This window comes from Nilaparvata lugens, chromosome 5, assembly GCF_014356525.2.
Source record: "Nilaparvata lugens isolate BPH chromosome 5, ASM1435652v1, whole genome shotgun sequence".
NCBI classification, from domain to species: domain Eukaryota; kingdom Metazoa; phylum Arthropoda; class Insecta; order Hemiptera; family Delphacidae; genus Nilaparvata; species Nilaparvata lugens.
The window spans coordinates 50,772,326-50,794,625 of NC_052508.1; the positions used below are offsets into that span (position 1 = coordinate 50,772,326).

General features: G+C 31.5%; 2 protein-coding genes across 39 annotated transcripts in view; one reads left to right on the plus strand and one right to left on the minus strand.

The window, feature by feature from the left end:
* Nucleotides 1-22,300, minus strand: part of LOC111063080 (longitudinals lacking protein) — a 592,348-nt gene that overhangs the window by 427,033 nt on the left and 143,015 nt on the right. The gene's annotated exons all lie outside the window — the stretch shown is intronic.
* Nucleotides 998-19,794, plus strand: LOC111052425 (longitudinals lacking protein-like). The gene is made up of 3 exons (XM_022339085.2): nt 998-7,841; nt 8,738-8,932; nt 10,114-19,794. Exons 1-3 carry the CDS (start codon nt 7,835-7,837, stop codon nt 10,692-10,694), a joined length of 783 nt encoding a protein of 260 aa, XP_022194777.2. The 5' UTR covers nt 998-7,834; the 3' UTR covers nt 10,695-19,794.

Sequence of the window (22,300 nt, forward strand, 5' to 3'; positions counted from 1 at the left end):
GTAAGGTTTTGGAGTCTTTTATGTATAATTTTGATTAGATTCCATTGCATAAAGAAAACCCTCTGGATCTAGAGGTTAGTTCCTCTATACAATAATTGATATCTTGAGGTTGCTCTATCGGTAAAGAGGTATTAAGTAGAAAGGTCTTCAAGCTACTAAACACTGCATTATTCAATAGAGGTTGATTAGATTAGAGTTCGTTATCCATCTGGAAATTGAAAATCCCAGGACTTTTTTTAAAAAAGGATACTTAGACTTTCACCTAAGTACCTTTTTTCAAAGATGGATATTTAGATTTTTAATTTCTATATAAATAAGAGTAGCCATGTATGTTACAAAGTATTGTGACAGATAGATGTAGATTATATTTTTGTATAAAGTTAGCCTTCTGTAGGCAGGTTTTGTTCCTTTTCAATATTGAACATCTTGAGGCTGTTCTGTCGGTAAACTTTGAAGCAGCAAAAGGGTGAAGGAATCACTGAGCACTGCACCGTCGGTTATGGAACTCTCCTACCATCCCCCTTCAACCCCCTCCCCCTCCGTTTCAGTTCCGAACTAATACGGTGTTTGTGTTTGCAGTGCTGAAACTATTGTCAGCCAACCCGGCGCTGAGGATGCAGTACCTGCTGCAGCACTCGTGGCGCCTGGGAGCGACTGCGAATAATCTGCGCAGTTGGGCCACCAGCAGCAGCCAAGACAGCGGCGGCTGGTCGAGTCCCCCCGCCGGCTCCAGTGACGACCGGCCGTTCCAGTGCAAGGACTGCGGCAAGAAGTACAAGTGGGAGCAGACGCTGACAAGGCACAAGAAGTTCGAGTGCGGACAGGAGCCGCAGTTCCAGTGTCCGCACTGTCCGCAACGCACCAAGCAGAAGGGCAATCTGATCGCGCACATTCGCAAGAAGCACAGCACGCAGTCTATCAACGAACTCGCGCTCTCCGATCACGGCTCGCAGCCGATCAACGAACTCGCCTTCTCCGATCACAGCACATAGCATTTACTCAACGCTCTCCTTAGGCAGCGCTACAAGTTCCTTCCCAGTAATCAAGCTTGAGGATCAACGTATCAACAACACATCCTCAATTCGGCTGTACAACATGTTCCATTAATTGGAAATGACATCGTCTTTAATCAAGCTTGATGATATTTGTTGTGTACAAATGCTTCCACATGCTTCAACGCCGTCGAATGAAATTCTCCTAAATAATGAAGCTCAAGGATCAACAGAGGCATCAATGTATTCATGCTTCGAAAACACCGTCAATTCGTCTTTGACAACAACATCAACGTCGATGATCAACGTAAAGAATGTCTACAATAAACACCAAATTGATCATTATATCGGCTACGTTCTTTATCAACAACGTAAAGGATGTCAGCGCTGTCTTCCTTCTCTTGTCTTGCATCATCTTCTAATCATTTGTCAGATAATTATTAAGTTTTTTTGGGGCCGTATTCATGAACGATTCTTGAGAACGAACTAGCTGAGTTGGACTTTTCTTGTCTAGCAACTGAGTTGAGTAGGCTACTGCAATCGTCCAAAGCATACACTAAGCATTGTACTAAGCGAATAAAATGTTGTATTTACTTACTTGTTAGACAAGAAGACGTGCTAAGCAAAGTTTTGGTTTAAGCCTCGTTGATGGATCCTAACGACTCTTACAAATATCGAATAATTATCTGTCAATTGTCAAATAATTTTTTGACAAATGTTGAATAAAACTGTGAAAAATCTTGAATGGTTCTATTACAAATGTAAATCTGTAAAATTGTAATGATTCTTTGACAAATATCGAATAATTCTGTAACAAATTTAGAATAATTCGGTGACACTTTGTTGAGCTTCATTGACAACATGGTCTACACTCTGTGATGTTATTCTTGCGGGTCTCTAGTTAGGTTGTTTGGTTGTATTTGGTAAATGATATTATGTATTTTACTACTAGCCTAGCCAGTTATTATGATGCTAAGAATACTACTGTGATTTCCTTATTCCTAGTTAGTACGTATGTCTTTGTTTATGAATATTCTTTGTCCTTGTGCTGTAAAATGGTCAAGTCGTTATTGTACACGATCATTTTTTTTTAATTTTATAAAATAAGAATTGATTGATCAAATTGATCTCCTGAATTAAGCTGCGCACACTAGACAAGCAGAGGGTGGCTTGCTAGAAAAGTTAAGAGTAAGGCATTTTAAAAACAACTGATCAATTTTAAGCTCGTTTATAGCATAGACATCTTAAAACCAACTGATCAATTTCAAGCTCGTTATTTTATAAAACTTGATAAAACATTAATCGTGTACAAACGTCTTCATCAAGAGTTTTTGCAGAATGTATGTTATGAAAATAATAATGACGAACAAAAATTTCTATGATTATTTATATTAAACTATGATTATTTTCAATTGGAAAAATAAAACTAGACTTCTGCAAGTATTAACTAGAAGAAAGCCAAATCAGTTTCAGCACTGAATAAAAGTTCAGTATCTTCATATTATGAAACTACAATCTTCCAATTTTCAATATTGTCTGTGATTTTGTACTAAAAATTTTTTAATAATTAGGTAGTGTCCTATCTATACTGTATGCTTATGTAATTTGGATTTCCGATCTGATAATTAGTTCGCAAGTTTGACATTATTATTTTTAGGTGGCATTATTTTATGAGGTGTTTATGTTGAATCATTGCTAGTTGTTTTTTAAACTAAAATTTTCTTGACGAAATTACTGCAAAAATGATCATGGATCACTTATTGAATTAGAAAAGTTTCAGTGATTAGTTATTGTTACTTTTGTGTTTCAATGTAGCAAGATTATGTGGTACCAAAATTACTGTAAAGTGGGTAATTATACCAAAAAAATACTCATTCCAATCAATACAAGAAAATATTGAACTTTATGACACTTTTGTATTGTTTTGCTCTTTCAAATCATGAGTACTCCCTCTCTCTAAAAGATTGAAATTTTCATGGATTATGAATATTTTTAACTCATTCATACTATATTGTATGAAGAATCCCTAAAATAAATAATATATTGTACTGTGATGATATCCTAAGTATTACTTTGCATGTAACTACATACTTTCCTATTTTCCGACTCGTATAATTTTCTGTAAGCTATATCTGTTTGTGTGTTGAGGATTTAATTTTGAATTATTTTACTGTTAGGACAATTTATTGTAATTTGTTTGTTGTGTTGCTGCATTTTATTAGTAGCTTTTGCTTTTTTTGTATTATTTCCACCAAAGATTGTTGGTTTCCTAGAGTATTTTTTTAGGTACTGTTCTGTATTTTCTTGTAGAAAATTTGATTTAAACATCACATTATTGATTCCTACAACTATTTCTGTTGTATTTTTACAGTGTATATTTTTATTTAGACTTTTAACTTCTAAGAAGTGATATCACAATTGTATGTACTATTTCCTATTCCGTGTATCTAATTTTAGACGTTTTTGCATAAACCTTGCTTTGCAATGAATTTTGCTCTGCTGGGTAGAAAGAGAATACCATAGATTCTTACAGAAGAGTTTACACATTGGCAGACTGCACATGTGTGTATACAAATAATTGAACTTTATTCCTGATAAGGTAATTGAAATTTAGTTCTTGGCAAGTTCACTAATTTGCTAATTAGATGAAAATGTAAAATTTATTTCATCATAATGAAAATGTTATCATTTTCATCATCACTAATCATGAAATTATTTTTTTTTTACTAGACGTACATTCAAGTACATGAATGACTCATGCTACAGCTGCATTGATAGTTCAATTATCATTACATCACTACATTCTGACCCCTAAGATATTATATTTTTGATGGTTCCTAAAATGTATCCTAGTTTCCATTAATTTCAGTATTGAAGAACTGTTAGTGCTACATACTTGTAGATAATTATTTCAATTCCCTTTCAAGCTTCGATTTCGCTTTCATTTTGTAATAATTATACATAAGAAACCTCATGCTCTCTCCTTAAGGCTTATTTTTTTTATTCAATTAGCTTTAGAGATCGAAACATCTTATGTTCCTCTTAGATTATATTTTTGTAAATATATAAATTATAAGAGATAGTGATTATTGTAAAGTGCCTTCCAAATAAATACCTCTACAGTTTCCTGTTATGAAAACTACTTAGGAATATCGTTCATAGAAACTGTGTAAATGGTTCTCTGAAACAGTGAAATCAATTTACCACTTACGGTTTCAAAATTTTGGATGTTTTTATTTTCCCTGTTATTTTACTGTTTCATAATATATGATCAATATCATCAAGATGAATTTTCCTACTTATTTTTATTCATAGTACAAAATGTTTGCCGTTGTATTCCTAAGCGAAATTTTTATGATATTATGATAAATTTAGTATAGTGACAGAAAATTTATTGATTGTTCCAATCAACATTTTCAGTTGAAGAGTTTTTGATGGCTCGCTTTCTCCATTGTTCCTAATTTTTGAAAACTGTTCCTTGATAGATTTTATAACTTAGTTAGCATTTTTGGCAAATTATGAAAGTAGATGGATTTAGATTTACAAAAATATAGAGAAAAACTAAGTATTATTATGAGTCTAACAATAGTTAATTAGAAACCAATTATACCGTACCTACAAACTCTGTCAAATAGACCCGTTTTCCATAAATCCTATCTACCTCACCAAATCTCCAAAGACTTTATATATGCTGTCTATATAACACATTTTAAAGCCAAAGTACACTCTGAATTCAACAATTTTATTTCTTCGAGAATTTTCATTATTAAAATGTCTTTTGACATTCTAATCAGAGGTTTAGTGTTATTATGTTAGAATATAGATTAGGGTACCAACATAATACAATAGAACAGAATCCAACAAATTTATGATTATTTTCAATTAACAGTGTGCTCTGGATTTCCAATCATTCTAGCTATTGAAATAGTATCTTCCAATGAAATATTACACAAATATGTTGTGTTATTGAATTAATATCAATAAAATATTCGAAACTGAAACATTATCTGTTGCTATCTGTATGAAATTATCAGTTTCATCAAATTATCATTTCAAATAATTAATTTGATTTATTCTGAGGAGTTGTGTTTTCAAATGATATTGTAATATACTTGTGTATGATATTTTAGTAATCGTTTCTATTTAGTTAACTACCAAATGCTTGTTCCTAGAAAAACTGTATGCTTTGTTACCAATACTGTGTGTTGATTATTGTCATTGGTTTAAAATAACAGAGAGGCCTACATAGATATTATTCTTCTCAGGTAAAGTGTACTCTTCCAAATTCATAATTTCTCAAAAAATCTTGTTGAGAATCTCAGTTTAGCTTGTTTTTAAATTCACCTTTTAATTATTTATTTATAGTGTATTTTATTATAAATGTGTTGAAATTGTTGGCTTCATAGTTTTAGTATGGCCGCGAATGTATAATGTGAAACATAGGAAAATCATAATTATTTATTAAACTCAGGTGTTGGTTTTTTAATATAGTTTAGCTTTACTGTGTTTATTTACTCTAATTGATACTGCTTGTCATCATGTAAGAAATTCAATTGTCTTTTTGTAATAATGTACAGTATACAAAACATTATCATGTTACACATAACATATATTTTAGTCTAACTACAATATTATCTAGAACGGAAAATAGTAAAATATCACTTTCTCCCAATGATATTGATTCTATATCATATTCAAGACACAAATAAATAGATTCATTTTTTGAATTTTATGTCAACTCAACAGACAGCAGTATCAATTAGTTTGAGGCATTATTCGGTTAGATATTCCTGATTACATACATTGTTGAACCAGGTTCAAAAGTTCCTCTCTAATTTATAATAATTAAACCCAGTTTGGACATCACTCACGTTGAAATTAATGATAATTTAAATTTTTGCTTAAAAACGTGAGTGTTTCGCTTAGTTCCATTTAGTTATTACAATAATGTACAGCAATTGCATGACCTATTTAATGTTAGTTATTTAATTAGATCATAGTTTAATGTTTTTTATCACTTCATGGGTTTATATTTTTATCGTGAATTTGAAATGAGAAACGGACAGTATTTTTTATATTATTAGTGCCTAGTTTATTGATGAGAAACATTTTTACAGTTTGTATTTGAAAATTATATTTTCGAACTCTGCGCTTTGATGTTTCAATGGTTTTTATTTGATTTCCGTTCCTGTAAATTTTATTTTGTTCTCAAGTTTACTCCAATGTTTTCAGACTTCTTGTGATCACAGAATTACTAATCGGTGCAATTTCTATTCATTCATATTGATTCCTGTTCACAGGAATATGAATTCACAGCTGTCTGAATTCATTCCATTCTAGTTATTTATCTTATGAATAATATTCTGTCCATGAAATTCGTTATTTCACTCTGGGTGGAATTATAATTGGAAGTATTTGTTGCTCTTGAAATTGATTTCAGTGGACCCTCTTGTATGAAAAAATACTAGCTAATATTTCAGTAATTTCCTATTCCAATAACCAACTGATTACTAATATTATTAGTTTCTATTTTCTCATGTAACAGGTAGCTAATATTCTTGTCTGCTAGAATCTTCTAGTATCTATAATAGTCAATTCATCTAAGTTGACAAGAAAATAAATTAAGTATTAATAAATGGCATATTGAAAACTGAAAATCTTAGACTAATAGAGATGGTCTCCATGTACCCATATATTTTTTCAGAGTGGTGTAGGATAGTGTAAAGTGGTTTTAGACAACATCAATTTTGAATGCATTAAATGATATTAATTCTATCATTTTAATATTCACCTGACACAATATTCATTGTGGCCAAAGAATTCAGATTGAGAAATACATTCTGCATAAATACCTTCACCTACAGCTAGTAGCTAGTCCATGTCAATATGCAACTCAGTCTAATATTCGAAATTATATTTTTTATAACACCTTTCACATATTCAAGATTATTAGGATTAATAAATAATCCACCACAAACATAGTTCAAAAGAATGGGCTCTAACTTTTCAAATTATGAGTATTCAATCAAGAGTAATCAATTTGGAAAATATGATATTCTGAAACAGAAGTAGGCTCAAATCAGGCATGAATCGTGTTCTATTCTTGCTTCTGAATTTCTTATCAATTTTACAGGTTTCGAAAAAATGGAGTGAGTTGACCAAAAGGCTACAACAAATACAAATTGCAAAGTTTTAGTCTAAGCTTAATGCATAAGTTCATGCATAAGACAGATGAGTTCTTATGAAGTATGAGAAACAATGAGAACTAAAAAGGGTGGTGAAAAAATAATTTAAAATCAATTTCCCATTTACTTGATCATGGAAAATCAATTGAGAATGTAAACCACGTTCACATGTTGAAACATTCGAATATTGCTGAAATCTGGGATAACATGAATTTAATTTCATCGATGAAAATCATCCATTGATGGCTGCCTGTACAAATGGATCTAAGATGCCTGGATTTTCATAAGTGATGCACCATCGCCTTCTCATCTCAACTCATCCTCACATTCATATGTAACTTTTTTATAAAAATAAATGTTATGCTTCATTTGAAAATTGAAGTAAAAATTTCACCTTCCTACCTCAAATTTTCCTAACATCCCTCTATTACTTACTCATTTTCATTTTCAGTCTGAAACTAATCAATCAACTCTCCTTCATTCATCAGCCAACAGGTATCGTTACGTTCATTCATTCATTCATTTATTCATCTATCATACTAATTCAACTATACTCGAAGTACTCTTCTATTTTAAGATTCTACTCTCTTCTGCTCAAGAATCATTCTTATTTATTTTTCTGAATTTATCCCAACAGGCCTGAAAGTGGACAAGAAAATGAATGGTAATTAATTTTCATTATTTTTCATTTATTATCTAGCTTTTAGGTATAGCGCTTTTATTGATAGAAACTTCAAGTATCTATTCTGATCATTTATTGCGTTTTATTATTGAAATTAATTGATATCAAGAAAGTCCCTTTCCATAATATTTAATGTTTGATTCGTTTAAAAAATTCTATACGATTTTGAAATTTTGGTAAATTTTACTTGAATTCAAATACGAGTCTTTTCCAGTGATGTAAACCCATCTACAATACTCAAGGAAGTTTGAGTGCTAAACTCGACATGTCTCATAGTTATAGTTACTTACAACTGAATATTAGCTAATATCACTTGCATTCAAATAATGTGTTTTGCAGTTAGCGTATTAATATCACTACCATAACAGATAAATGTGTTTAATATGTTTAATGAATAATATAGATAGGCCTATCCTTTATATGGGGGAAAATTCTCTCCCACACACTAGACATGAATTTATCTATTTGTTAGACTTTACTTTTATGAAGTGGTTACTATTCATTTCCAAACTAGTGTATATGTTATCCTTCTTCCTGTTTTAAAGACCTTTTTTATGAAAATTGCCCTAGGTTGATTCCCAGTCTTGAACTTCTATAGTCCATGTCATAGTAGCGTGTTTCTAGGACAAAGATGAACGATTGCTTATGAAGATTTCCACTCTGAAATGTCAAACGTGAAGAATAATATAATTGTGTTAATTTAAATTAATATTATATCAGCATTCTTGGAGTTGAATGGATGCTGTTGACAATGTTACCTGACATTAAATATAACTTTTATTGAGCCATACAATAAGTACGTCATTGAAATTATATTAATCTTACGATATTATTTATAAAGTATTCTATGATTTTACTAACATTTGTCTCCATTGTAGGTGGGTTGAGGGTGAGACAGAACTTGTTGGAGCCTGAGTGCCTCGTCTCAATGGATAACCAAGTGAAAGCAAGTGCTGCTTCCTCGTCAGCAGCGAGAATACTCACTTCGCCTGCAATGTACAACATGGCGGCCAGGAATGCATTCGAAGATGTGTCCATCAAGAGTCCTGTCGGATGTCTTAGAAGAGATACTGGTACGCTCTTTTCACAAATATACATATTTTATTTGACTTTTTCTGTATTGCTGTGAATATCTATTACTAAACGTAAATCCAAATAAAATGCTGTAAATCAACCCGAAGACTACTTCTGCTACTGCAAATATTGACAACAGGGTTAACAGCTAGTTGAAAATACGATGAGAGCCACTATCCAAAAATAGGATATAGATTGTCAGTTTGGTGTGAGGGTAAGCATACCTCACTGGCAATTAGGAGGTACCCTGTTCGATTCCCAGGCTGGCAAATAGTTTTTGGATAGTAGTTATCATAGAATTTTCATCTAGCTGTTTCCCTGTTGTCAATATTTGGAGTACCAGAAGTAGTCTTCGGGTTGATTTACAACATTTAATTTGGATTTTCGTTTAATAATCGTTATGAATTGATTAGCAATTGAATAAATGCAATTTTTCATTAATTTCCATCTGTATCTGTGAATATGTTTCGAAAGCTAATTTTCTGCAGAATTAGGTCAAGGTGTTCGTTTATATGAAGGTTTGATTAGGGTGTAAAAAATGATATAAGGTTTAAGCAAATGAACTTGTTCTGCTAGATGAAGCAGTTTGGTAATTGGTCAAGTTTTCCTGAACATTTGAATAGTTCAATTATATTTCTTATAGTAAAAACGTGGAATAACGGATGAAACCCTTGAATTCAGATAATATGGCACTAAAATTACATACATATCACTTTTGAATAATAGCTCCCAATTTGTTTTTCTTGTTTCTAGCTGACCTTGCCTGAAACAGGCTATACTCTTGATATGTTAACATGAAAACTGAATGTAATTATTTGTTAGTTTATTGTTACAATCTCAAATCATAGAATCATGATCGGGAGAAGAAGTGGCTCATCTCAAAACTGTTCTTTCGAAGTTTGATAGGTATTCACGTATTGAGACAATCTTGAAATTAAAAATGTAATTAATTGAAATTATGTACGGGTAGAATATGAAATAGGCGTAATTACTATTACTATTATTTATTCATCATTTGTTGCGTTAAGCTGCCTAAGTGAGCAGAGCTCCTGCAGCCTGCAACACGTCATTCTTATTCCATTCCTTTATTTTCTATGCTAAATAATATGAATATAGGTTCTAAAAATTAGAAAAAAGTATAACGATGATAATTGATCAAGTTGATATTTTTGTGGCACAGGAGTACTGGGAGGCAGAGGTCTATCGCTGATGAACATGAACTCTCGTCAGGGCATCGAGAACTGCTACTATGAACACTTTATACTCGACTACCGGGTTCCTCACCACACCACCTCCCTCTCCAACAACGGAGCCTTGGGTGGGCTGGGGGGCGGGGGCGGTAACGTTGGCAACGGCCCCGCTCCGGGGACGGAACGCATCACGATCGACTCTGTCATGTCGTCGATGAAACCGCGCAAAACCAAATTCCCGGCGCTCGCGTTTTTCAGCTGCGAAGACTGCGGCCGCTGTTACCGCTCCAAGACCAGCCTGGGTCTGCACAAGCGCCTCGAGTGTGGCAAGGAACCCACCTTCCAGTGCCCCTACTGTCCGCTCAAGACCCACCAGAAGGGCAACCTCAACGTGCACATCAAGAAGAAGCACACCAATGTGCCCCACTTGCCCCACATGGATGGCGATCAGTCTGATGGTGGCGAGCACCCGAGTTATTTGCAGAGTCAGGACTCGTCGCAGGATTTGGTGGTGGCCGAAGAGAATCCACCAATCATCAGCCAGGACTCGTTGACCAATTCCAGTATCTAAAGATTTCTGCCAAGCTAGAACAACACAAAGTTACTTCTAGCATAGTCGTCTATGGTCCAAGCTCCGTGAATAACAGTGAACGCAAATTCACTGTTGCGAATATACAAGAATGATTTTTTACTTCCTGCTATAAAGTAGCAGGCTACCATTAGGTCGCGAATGCGTTTTGAATCAAGATGATTTGATCTTCGCCGCTTTCAGCTACAAGGCTTTGCATTTCATATAAGAAAATAATTGATTATTTCATTTATCTTAATGATACTCTCATCATCTTGATGATACAAGTCATCACAAACATCTAATTCATTTGATACTCTGAATTTATTTTATGAGAGTTGTAGCTCAAAGGAACGAAGATAAAACTCAATGCTTCTTAAATGTATGTACTGTATAGCAAGAAGGAAAAATAATTTTTGTATAATTTATCAAAGAACGGGCTCGTCTCATGAAAATCCATAAAACTTCAACCAGGGGCATGTTTCAAAAAATCGAGAAGTTTTGTAAAACGGAAATAGCTGATACCAGTATTCTCACACACTGGACAAGCCATATTCGATTACATATAGGTTGTTCTATGTATTTTTAGTATGTGCAAATGTTACTGTCAGTTGTTCCCGTTGTATGAGATATCTAATTTTTTATAAAGGAGCCCCAGGATGGAAAAATTGTCAAGTCAAATTCGCATTCAAGTCGTCATAAATCATAAATAAGAAAGGATTTGCTAGGGTTTGAAGTGCTCGTCTATTATTCACAACCTTAGGTCGCCATTGCTAAACTATAAGAAAATGCTCTGCTGGTTTTCCTTGTTATACATTACTGCGCCGCCATTTTTAATGTAATATATATTATTCCTTATAATCAAGGAGGTATTTGCTGATAAATTCAAATCAGTTACAAACTTAGCTGTAAGGAAGGATGTCTGCGGGTTTTCTGTGTTATATAAAGCCGTTAATTCTTGCAAATAGGATAGGATTCATTGATGATCCCCACGGGTTTGTTTTAGTCATAGCTGCAAGATTATTTCTTTGGTGACAAGACATTGTGATAGGGTTTGTTGTTATATTGAACAATACAATTGTTCTTGAAGCAATACAATTGCTTTTTAATTTCAATCAACTGTTACCCACTATGTCATAACATTTTAGTTTTTTATAGGTGTGTGTTTTTTACAGTTTTTTTATCACTTGTGTGTGCTGTAGAAGCAGATTGTGCAATATTCCATATTAATTCACTTTTTTTGAAATTTTAGTAATTTTTTCATTGTGATAGGAGTTAAAAGATGCTTGTCTACAAGCTATTACAAATCAATATTATTAGCAATAACACTTATAATTATTTGTTTTTTTTTAGTAATAAATATCATTAGTTTTAATTTACAATTATAGATCAACAATTCACAAAAAACGTGAAATTTTTACAATACCATAACAACTAAACACAAATTTAATTCCCTTGTATTGGGCCTACCACTTGAGATTTCCTGAGCCCGAAAGGTGTCAATGGAATAAAATTCCACTAGAAGTGGTGACTACCAATGTAAGTGCTAACTAGATTTCGAACATTAGTTCTTGAATTATATGTTCATCCAATTTCATTTATTGTACAAAGCACTATATAATCATAATATAATTATGACCATGGGGAAAAACTAGGCTGAGCCTGTATCATTTCTCTTATTGAATAGTAGTTTAGTTCAAATATTTTCATTGTGAACTTGGTGGCTACTTATAAAATATTCCTATTCCCTACAGACTGTAGGTTGAATACTACTAATAGTCCTTCTTCACTGCGAAATCATGATAAAATAAAATAAATAATGATTAATATAGATTACCTTGATGAGCTTCACAAACCTTGGCAAAATTATGCCTATAAATACTGTAGTTTATTGTTACAAGGGTCCTCAATTGATTATTTTTCAAAATCTTCAGATTGATTAGCAACCGGAAAGTCAGTTACTGTTGTCATGTAGCGTTGACAAGTAGACTTGCACCCTCTACAGTTACTATTCTATTTATGTACATCTACAAGCAATTAGTCAATTCCACTCAGAAACACATTTGGAATTACAGTATCAGAATCAGTCATTCACCCTTTGGCAATGTCTTGTTATCCAAATGGAATCCCAACCAAATATTAATATTACAGCAGTACAAAGAAATTATATTATCCTAACTCAGATATTTATACATTGTTCACTTATAGAAATAGATTGTTGCATTCCATTGTTATTTTGTCAGGGTTATCTTCATATTCAATACTATGGGGAAATTTTGTATCCAAAAACTGTTTCTAAGTGATTCTCAAATTAAAGTAGACTACAGTTTTAAGAAAAATCAATAATTTGAGAACCACATTGAAATTAATTTCAACCAGTATTTTTTATACAACAGTTTTAACATATAATACGATTTTATGAAACTAAGTAAATGATTCAGTCACACAAGATATTACTTTTTCTATTGCTAAGGAACTGTCAAATGTTAATTTATTCAACCAAAGAATTTTTTATTATATTTTAAATTTATAAATATATCTCTGAAGTCTACTTTCATAACACAATACCTACCACAATAATTTTTAATGAATACTTTTTTGTACGTGAATATTTATTTTTCTATCCTATTGTAATTAGTAGTGATATTACAGGTTCGATTCCTGGTTAGATCTGGTCGATTAAGATCTGACATCCGAACAATACTATATTCTTTCTAACCGCCAACCAAAAAACTTGAATTCAAGGATAATAAGTTCGTCGAATCTCAATAGATAGGCTAGGGTCGAATATAGTATTACTCAGGCTACATACATGATCTGAGGAATTATATTGTAGTATTCTTGACAGTTACTTAGCATTAGTTAATTTGTGTATTGCTTTTGATTACAAGAAACATTATTGTTCAACAAATAATTATTATCTATTTGTATGAATAAGAATTATTAATAGTATTTTTTTTATACAACGAAGGATCTCAATAATTTGTTTCAATAATGCTTGGCTCTGGTTTGATGAGAGATTTTCTCAGTCATAAGCGAAGGTTCAGTAATGAGGAATTCTCATCAATTATTGATTCAATTTTTGTCGATTATCATCACGTTGTATATGCTCACCAATAGAATGACTAGTTAGGGTACATTTTAAGCTTAACTTTTTGTTAATTCTTTTACATTGCTTTAATACATCAGTGTTATTATTTTGTTAATGTTTTTTTTTGTGTTGCATGTTTTATCATTTTCATGGGCGGACAATTTGAATTCATGATTAATAGTACAGCTCTAAACTTCCAACAATAATTAGATTCATAATTATGTCTTTTTAGACATCTTGTCAGGTAAATTAATCAGAATTTAAAAATCAATTTGTCCGCCCAACATTGTGACGTTCTACCTCATTATTTAGTCTGAGATTCTATGTAACAGATCTACCTCATTTTGTCTTGTTTTGTTCTTTATATGTATTTTATACAAAGTATTTGATTTATCAGAGTATATTTAGGTATTGTATATTGTTTTTATATTATTATTGATTTAATTGTGAGTTTGTATATTATTTTACTTTAAATGCATTTTTCTCTCTACAGTACCTGGTTTTCTATTGTCAATTCTGGTTCATAGGAACCTGGTTTAAAGGAATAAAATATTATATATTTAGGAATTAGTTATATTTATCATGTATACGGGTAACATAGCACGTGTGGTTTCTTAATAGTCAACATTATTTCATTCAAATATTCAGTACAAAAATCGACTTCTAAATGAACATTTCTAATTACTTGTGTTAGAGTCTTCAATTTTTGGAAGTTCTAAGGTCTAAGCGATTGTTTGTAATTAGATTTGATAAATTGGAAAAAATCGCACATTCTTGGGAATTCTCTTCAACAATTTGTATACGAAAGATCTCATCTACTTATAGAAACTACTTATTTGCTTTACAAGACAACCTTTCATTGTCTACGTTTTATTTTCTCTGTACCTGTACATTTTACAAATGCATATCCTCTACTGTTACTAGATTAGATCTCTTCAATTTCTCTCATATTGTTGAGTTTATCAATATATTGCCAACATTTTACACAATAAGTATTACAGTTATACCGTTTTATAAAGATATTTACAGTTTTATTTTGTACGTCAGTTAGACAATAGTTGGTTATTTAACTCTGAATGACTGTATTTAGTATTGTTAGTAGTGGTGTCAATACCATTGCATTCTAAACCGGAGTACAAATAATTGTATACATTTATATATTGTCATATTTAAATAGGTATATTACAAGACATAACATAGCATATATATATTTTTTACAATCTTCAACTTTAATTTTATGTACAGTTTTCCACATGCGAGGTATGGTTCAGCAATTGTATAATACTATTGAAGACTGCCGTAAATATAGATTGTATTAATAGGTATAGTTTGTTGTTATTGCATTATGTACTGTTAAATAATGTGCTACGTTCAAGTAAAAGAACACTGGAGTGTTTTGAAATCATGAAAATTGAAGGTCTTTTCGTAAAGGAAAAAATTGTCACAATTCATTAATTAATCGATTTATTATAAAAATTAGGCATCAAAATTAAAGAACTATCAGTTCTGTATGGTTTGATCCACCATGATTTTCATGTGTCATGAGAAGCAAAAAATTTTAATATGAATATTATGAAACAAAATTGGATCATTATTGACCTTCAAAAAATAGTGTAGCATGTTCCATGTTTCCAACAACTGATCATTAAATATTGTTGGGATTAAGACGCTCAAATAGGCCTACTGTTATTATAAACACTGTGATGATCCTTATATGACCAATAGTATTGTTCGTAGTCAGGTAAATGGTTATTTTATTGTTATCTTTTTATAGAGTTGTATCTTTCAATACACCAAGATGCCTTCTCCAGATATCTCATTAAATAATTAGTAACTCAGTAGTTCATATCATAGTAGTTCATAAACTCATTGACATTTTTCATTGACAATAGTTTTATTTTTCAAGCGTTTTTGTGATCAGTAGTCTATAATTATTTTTCTTGTTCAGGAACTTAATTTCAAGACCTTTGGAGAATGTTGTTGGAAATTTGAGTACAAAATTGTAATAAAAAAAATGTAAATTAAACGTTTATGAAATAGGGGCAAAATTACAAGTTATCAAAACGTGTTGGTAATAGAGCATAAAATTGTATTTTATTGCCAAAAAGTATTGGACATCGGGCACAAAATTTTAGTCTCTTGAGAAAATATGAAAAGGTAATTGTCATTTTATCGTCGAAAATTGGAAGAAATTTAGGGCAAAATTGTCATTTTTTCTATAAATGTGCAATTGATTGTGATCGTGAATAGTCATTATGTTGATCTTTCACTTGTATAATATGTCATAAGCCAAAGACAAGAGCTGTTTGAAGGGGAGTGACTTGGACTCAATATTATTGGAACTCAATATATAATCAGTAGTATTTCAATTATGGATTCTACACGTGAAATCTTCATCTCCTATAACGATTTTACAAACCTAACTTTTTTGCGTTTATACTCACTTTTATACCGTTAAAACTATAGTAAAATTCACTTGTAACTTTCAGAATTCCTTATAAATAACATCAATGCTCCCTATGCAAACAATGCTGATAGTTCTAAAATGAATCTCACTGTTGGCCCATTTTTGAGTTCCAAATAATTGAATCAATAGTCATCCCTCTCCAACTACCATTATATCATCTGTTATCTCTTGTTAGTAAATGTAATCAAAAGTAATAGTGAATAAATATTAGAATAAGTACCGCATCTGTATTCAGGAAATGAAATATTTCATTCATACGATATATTTACCTTAGCATTAATAGTTGATTAATAGTATACGCATTTTAGTTATCAGTTGTTGAATTCATACCTCGCCTCAATAAACCTGTGTGTTCATTATGCATTCAATACAAAGAGTTTTTATAAAATACTGGAGACATAAAATGCGCTAATTTTAAAAACTGCCATTAAAAAGACACTGCACGTATTACAACACTCTTTAAGTAGATATACTGTATAAGCAAACCTGAATTACACAGCTCTGCAATCACCGTCAAATGAAGTTTTCTACCTCGTTTTAGCTTGACTGATCCTTTAATGGTGGTTCTTTAATTTGATATATCTACACTTATTAAAGTGCGCCTCCAGTGTTTTATGCAGGCTCAAATGAACATCTTAGCTTACAATATTGCCTTAACCAATCAATTACATGTTCATCTCTATAAAATAAATCAGTTATCGATAATATTTGATCGATTATTTGTACTGTTTGTTGGAATTGAGTTGTTTTAAATCTAGTTCAAATAATCGATCGACATCTATCGCTTGTTAGACATGCTTGTTCATTTTGATGATGAAGTGAGATATTATCGATTGCATGTACGTGTACAGTATTCTATCAATTATTTAGAGTAATCAAACATCACAATTGTTAAAAAATCTAGTCATTTTATATCTCTGATATTCTACAGTATGTGCATAAATTATCTAATAATGTGTAATAGGTCTCTTAATTCATCATCAAAATAAACATCAACAATTCATTCGGGTTTCAAATACTGAAGGGTTTTTTGAAATTCGGATAAAATTCTGTGAAAATAGTATTTTTCGATTTATTCGAATTTCTTGGGCGCTCTTCAGTATTGCATCTGAAGTGCCCGTTGATTACAATGTAAATACATAGGACTTACAATAATACAAAGTACAAATCCATTGACCTCTTCCATAGATATATTAATATATAGTTTATTTTTTACAGAATTGTAGTTTGCAGTTCACATGTATTACCTAGCTGCTTGCTCCTCCTGTTGATTCAATTTGAATGGAATTCAGTATTTGGAAAACATTGGCAATTTAGTTTTTTTTTCAAACTTATTATTTTCACTTTGATGAGGAATGGCTTCAGTTGATTGGCAAATTGAACAAAAAAAATAAGTGTAGTAAAAAAATTCAAAAGACAATTGTTGCCAAAAAATTAGAATTAATTTAAAATTGGAGCTAAAATCTTTTTGTGTATTAATTTTTCTTGTGATATATGAAATACTTCTTGTATACTGTGCTTTTGTACGTCAATATTTTTATATAATCATAGAAATAATAAGTTTTGTAATTATTACAAATAGTGTATTACTCATTACTATAATATTAATAATGTACAAAGTACAATAGGTATCCTCTCAAGTTAGTTCAATAAGTATTGTATACGAAAAACTACTCTATACCAAACACTCTGTTCTAGAAGTGTGAAGCTTTGACTAAGTTGACTTCTCTATTATCTCTCTATACTTCAAGATCCAATTTCTAAATTGACTTCACAATTTCGATGAATCAAAAAAAATTTTTTTGTCAGTGTATGCTGATGAGTTTTGTATCGTAATCCAATACATTGATCAGTATTGTTTTTCCATATTGTAATATTTTGAAATTACAATAACTTTTGGGAATGAAAATTTAATGGCATGAGTGTTTTAATAGGCTAGTAAGAATTGAATATTTCTACAGTATTAATGGCTTGTATTGATAGATTGCTTGAATGTTTTTCTAATTTTTGGAATTTCATTGGTGTTTCATAATCCAAATTATTTTGGAGTTAGTTTTGAAAGTTTGATTGGAAGCAGTTCAAAAGTTTTTTTGAATGCGTTCAATAAGATAACGTATTTGTTTTTTACTTCAATTTTTGGGTCTACAGTTGAATAGATAAGGGTTTTTTCACATTTGACACCTATTAGTGCAACTTTTTCAATACTTTATATTTTGGGTTTTGTACTTGTAGACCTGTAAAAATTATTGGAATTTGATTGATAATGCGTAGAATAATTCCCATTTCAACTCTAAAATAATAAATTTCATTTTCACATTATTATTTTTCCTCAGTTCTCAATTTCAATTCGAATAGTATTTTCTTCTATTTATAACATTTAACATCTCAACCAAAGGAAAAATGAATTTCATAGTCTAGTTCTGAGTATACGTTTTTAAATTATGCAATTTCTATGTATACTGGATAGAAAAATAGGTTAATATACTTCTAATAGTTGTTAGTGATAAACATAATACCTCTATTTTATATGAATAGATAAATATTTTGCTTATGTTCCCAATATAAGTGGAAGACTTCTATAATAATATCATCTCTAAAATGTATAATACATTACTCAAAGAATATGATAGATTCATCAAATAGTAGTGTTATTTTATATAAGTATACGATTATGAGTATTCATTAGGTTCAAGTTTACACTTATCAGTCAGAAATCAAATAATTTCATTTTACCTACAGATTTTCCTGATAAACGGTCACATTTCAAGTACTATTTCCTGATAATTATTAACCTTGAAGTTCTACTCTTCTCATGGACAATAACCCCCTCAATACTGAATCCATTTTCCATTGTAATGAAGAATCATTCTATTACTCTATTATTTTATTTCCCCCCCCCCCACTGAAGTTATTATTTGATGTCACGCTTTACAGATTGAATCATCAGGCTCAGTTAATTCACTTCACTATGCTCTTCATAATCGTGCAATTTTCCAAATCTCAAATTTAAATCCTTTATGCAATTTGTTTCCACCTTCATGACCCACATATGAACATTGCTAATCATTAAGCTATATCACACTTTTGAATTTAAATTCATCTCTGAATTCAACCTTGAAAACTGCATTATCAGTTTTATAGTAACATTTTTGACTGATTTAAAAATGTATTATATAACTTTTTAAAATCATTTGGTACCAAGTGACATTTATATTCAGTTTTTCAAGTTTCAACAAGATTCACATTTTTCTAATTTACACTCTCACCTAGTATGTATGTTTGCTGTTTGATATTTAAAAAATTGACGGAATTTTACAGTTTTCTGTATAAATTACAAGAACAATAACTAGATAAACCTTTCCTCTAAGAGTTTTAAAGTGAAATGTATGTAATTTGTTACAATAGCAAAATGTTTGCAAAATTTTAGTTCTTTGTGAGTATATTGTGGTCATTTTTACAATGTTTTGCATGTGATGATTGTATCAATGTACACAATACATTTATATTTGTAAAACAGTAATTTAGTAATAAAACCGTAATGATGACTTGTTTTTAATTCATGTACTACCACTCATCATATTTCCCCTGAAATTTTCTAAATTTTAATGTTCGTCTTTTATCACAGTAGTAATTTTAATAGTAGTAATTAATTTTAATTTTTTAGTAGTAATTTTAATGTTCGTCTTTTATCTACTTCACAAAAACATAGAGATCGATACAAGCAGGTTAATAATGACAGATTATGGCATTGGATCTTATGAAATGAATTTAATAGTTATTCTGAACTAATTGTTCAACATTGCACAGTCTGCTAGTAGCTGGTCGTGGGTTCAAATCAATCAGCATCTCATCAAATCACCCTCGAACTTTCCATTGCCCACGCTCAAGAGTGAGCAATTAAATGAAAAGAACTGAATATTATCAGGCCTGAAAAATGTCATTAAATCTAAAGAATAAATACTGAATATTCAATTGACAATGCTAGTATCCAAGAATCAATCTTTGAAGTTTCTATGGAAATGATTTGATTGTGGAGCTTATAAATGTTTTCAATCTCTGGGTTGATCTGTGACATTAGTTTGAACATAGATAGGCCTACTTCAGGAAATATTTGTCTCTTATAGTGAGAATGAAATCTAAGAAATTATTTCAGGAGATAGGCTGAGTGAAAGACTCCAGTTTATCAATCATTTTGCCTGAGGTTTTGAGTTGGATCATGACTAATTTTTTCCAATAGGCCTAAGATGTTCCAAGTAAATGCCTGATTTAAGATTAGTTTTTCAAAAACAATGATTCTTTTAGCTCACGATGTGTAATTTTCTCATCTATCTCATTCATCGTCTGAACATTATGGTAACCATAGGAAAACTATGAAAGAGTATGACAATCCAGGTTGGTTCATGAAATATGTTCATTTCAGCCCGCAACAGACACTTGTCTGGCAAATTGGAGGGATTCCATTTACAATCTCGTTCAAAATATTTTCTGTTTTTGCTGGGTTTAGATCTGTGAACTGAAGTCCATCTTCTACGTACAGGTTGTATCAACGTAAATGGACTAATTAAGAATTTATCCCAACTTGTACGCTGAAGATGGACCCAGTGCCTTCGCGCTCGAACACAGCAAGAACCGCAAGCTCAGTGAACTCGTAAAGATTCCAGGAATTCATTAGATTAGATTTATCTAACAAAAGGATGAAAGAAACCACCAATTCGTGTTACAGATAGATTGAAAGTTTCATTTTTATTCAAATTTCATCCAATTTCTTAGTTTCTAGTTCATTTAAATTTGTCAGAAACTGATGCTGTTTCCATGACGAAACACTTTATAATAACTTAGTTGTATCTAGACACTGTGTTGCTTCGTAAATATTAAAAAAAACAATTCCCTAAACATCAAAGCCTCAATTCTCATAAAAAATTAGTGTTTTCAACTATTTACGTAGAAAAACAGTGTCTAGATTAGAATAAAATTTATAAAAATTCTTAGAACGCAAGTTTACTAGTTTTTATTTCAATTGAATACATAATTTTCTAGTTTTTTACTTGAATTTATCCATAGCCTGGCATCAATTTCATTTGAGTAAAATATATCTTTCCCTTCCTATTCTACTAGAATTTCATCATTTTTTTAGGTTTCGTTTTATTTATTTATCATTTATATTCATATTATATATTTATATAATATATTTATATTCATTTTTTTATTTTGGTGAAATGTTATCGAATTTCCAAGTTCCTATTATATTTTAATTCAATCCAAATTTCTATCTTATTCTCATTTTATTCCAATTTCAAAAATTGTTCAATTCCCTTTTCATTTCCATTTCTTTTTCTCCAATCCAACTTCTCGTTCAAACGTTCTTAGTTTTGTGCAACCATATCTGACTGAATATCTGTTGCAGGTCTACCGACATTCGGCGGTATACTCAAGATGGCGGGCGAAGCAACGGCCGCCTCACACTTTACGCGGGAAAACAAGTGGCTGTGCACGAATTGCGGCAACCTGTACAAGTCGAAACCCAGCCTCAAGTTCCACCAGAAAGTGCACTGTGGCAAGAAACCAAAGTACGCCTGCCACTTCTGTAATCGCAAGTTCTTTCAGATCAGCAACTATAAGACGCATGTTGTGTCCCAGCACAGGGACAGTATCAACGATATCTTGCAGGCTGGTAATGCAAATGGCGTGGATCTTAGAACTAATGGGAGGTAGTCGATTTTGCGAGATTCTTCACCCAAAGAATTTAAGGAGCGGTTTGACTGAGATAAGCTAACACTTGGACAAGTTGAGAATCATGCGCCTGATACTCCAATTGGAAGGGTGGCCGATTGAGCCAACCTATCTGAATATGAAATCACCGCTTGAGCCAATTCCCCTGAATATGATTCATGAGTTGTAAAATCGATTCCCTGTGGTTCGGATCCCACCTAAAACTGTAGGTCCATTCATCTCTCATTTTCATCCGCCTTATTACCCACGCACAAGCCTAGATCTCATGTGGACATCACCCTCAAGGAAAGAGAAACAATGCGGATAAAATGGATGAAGAAA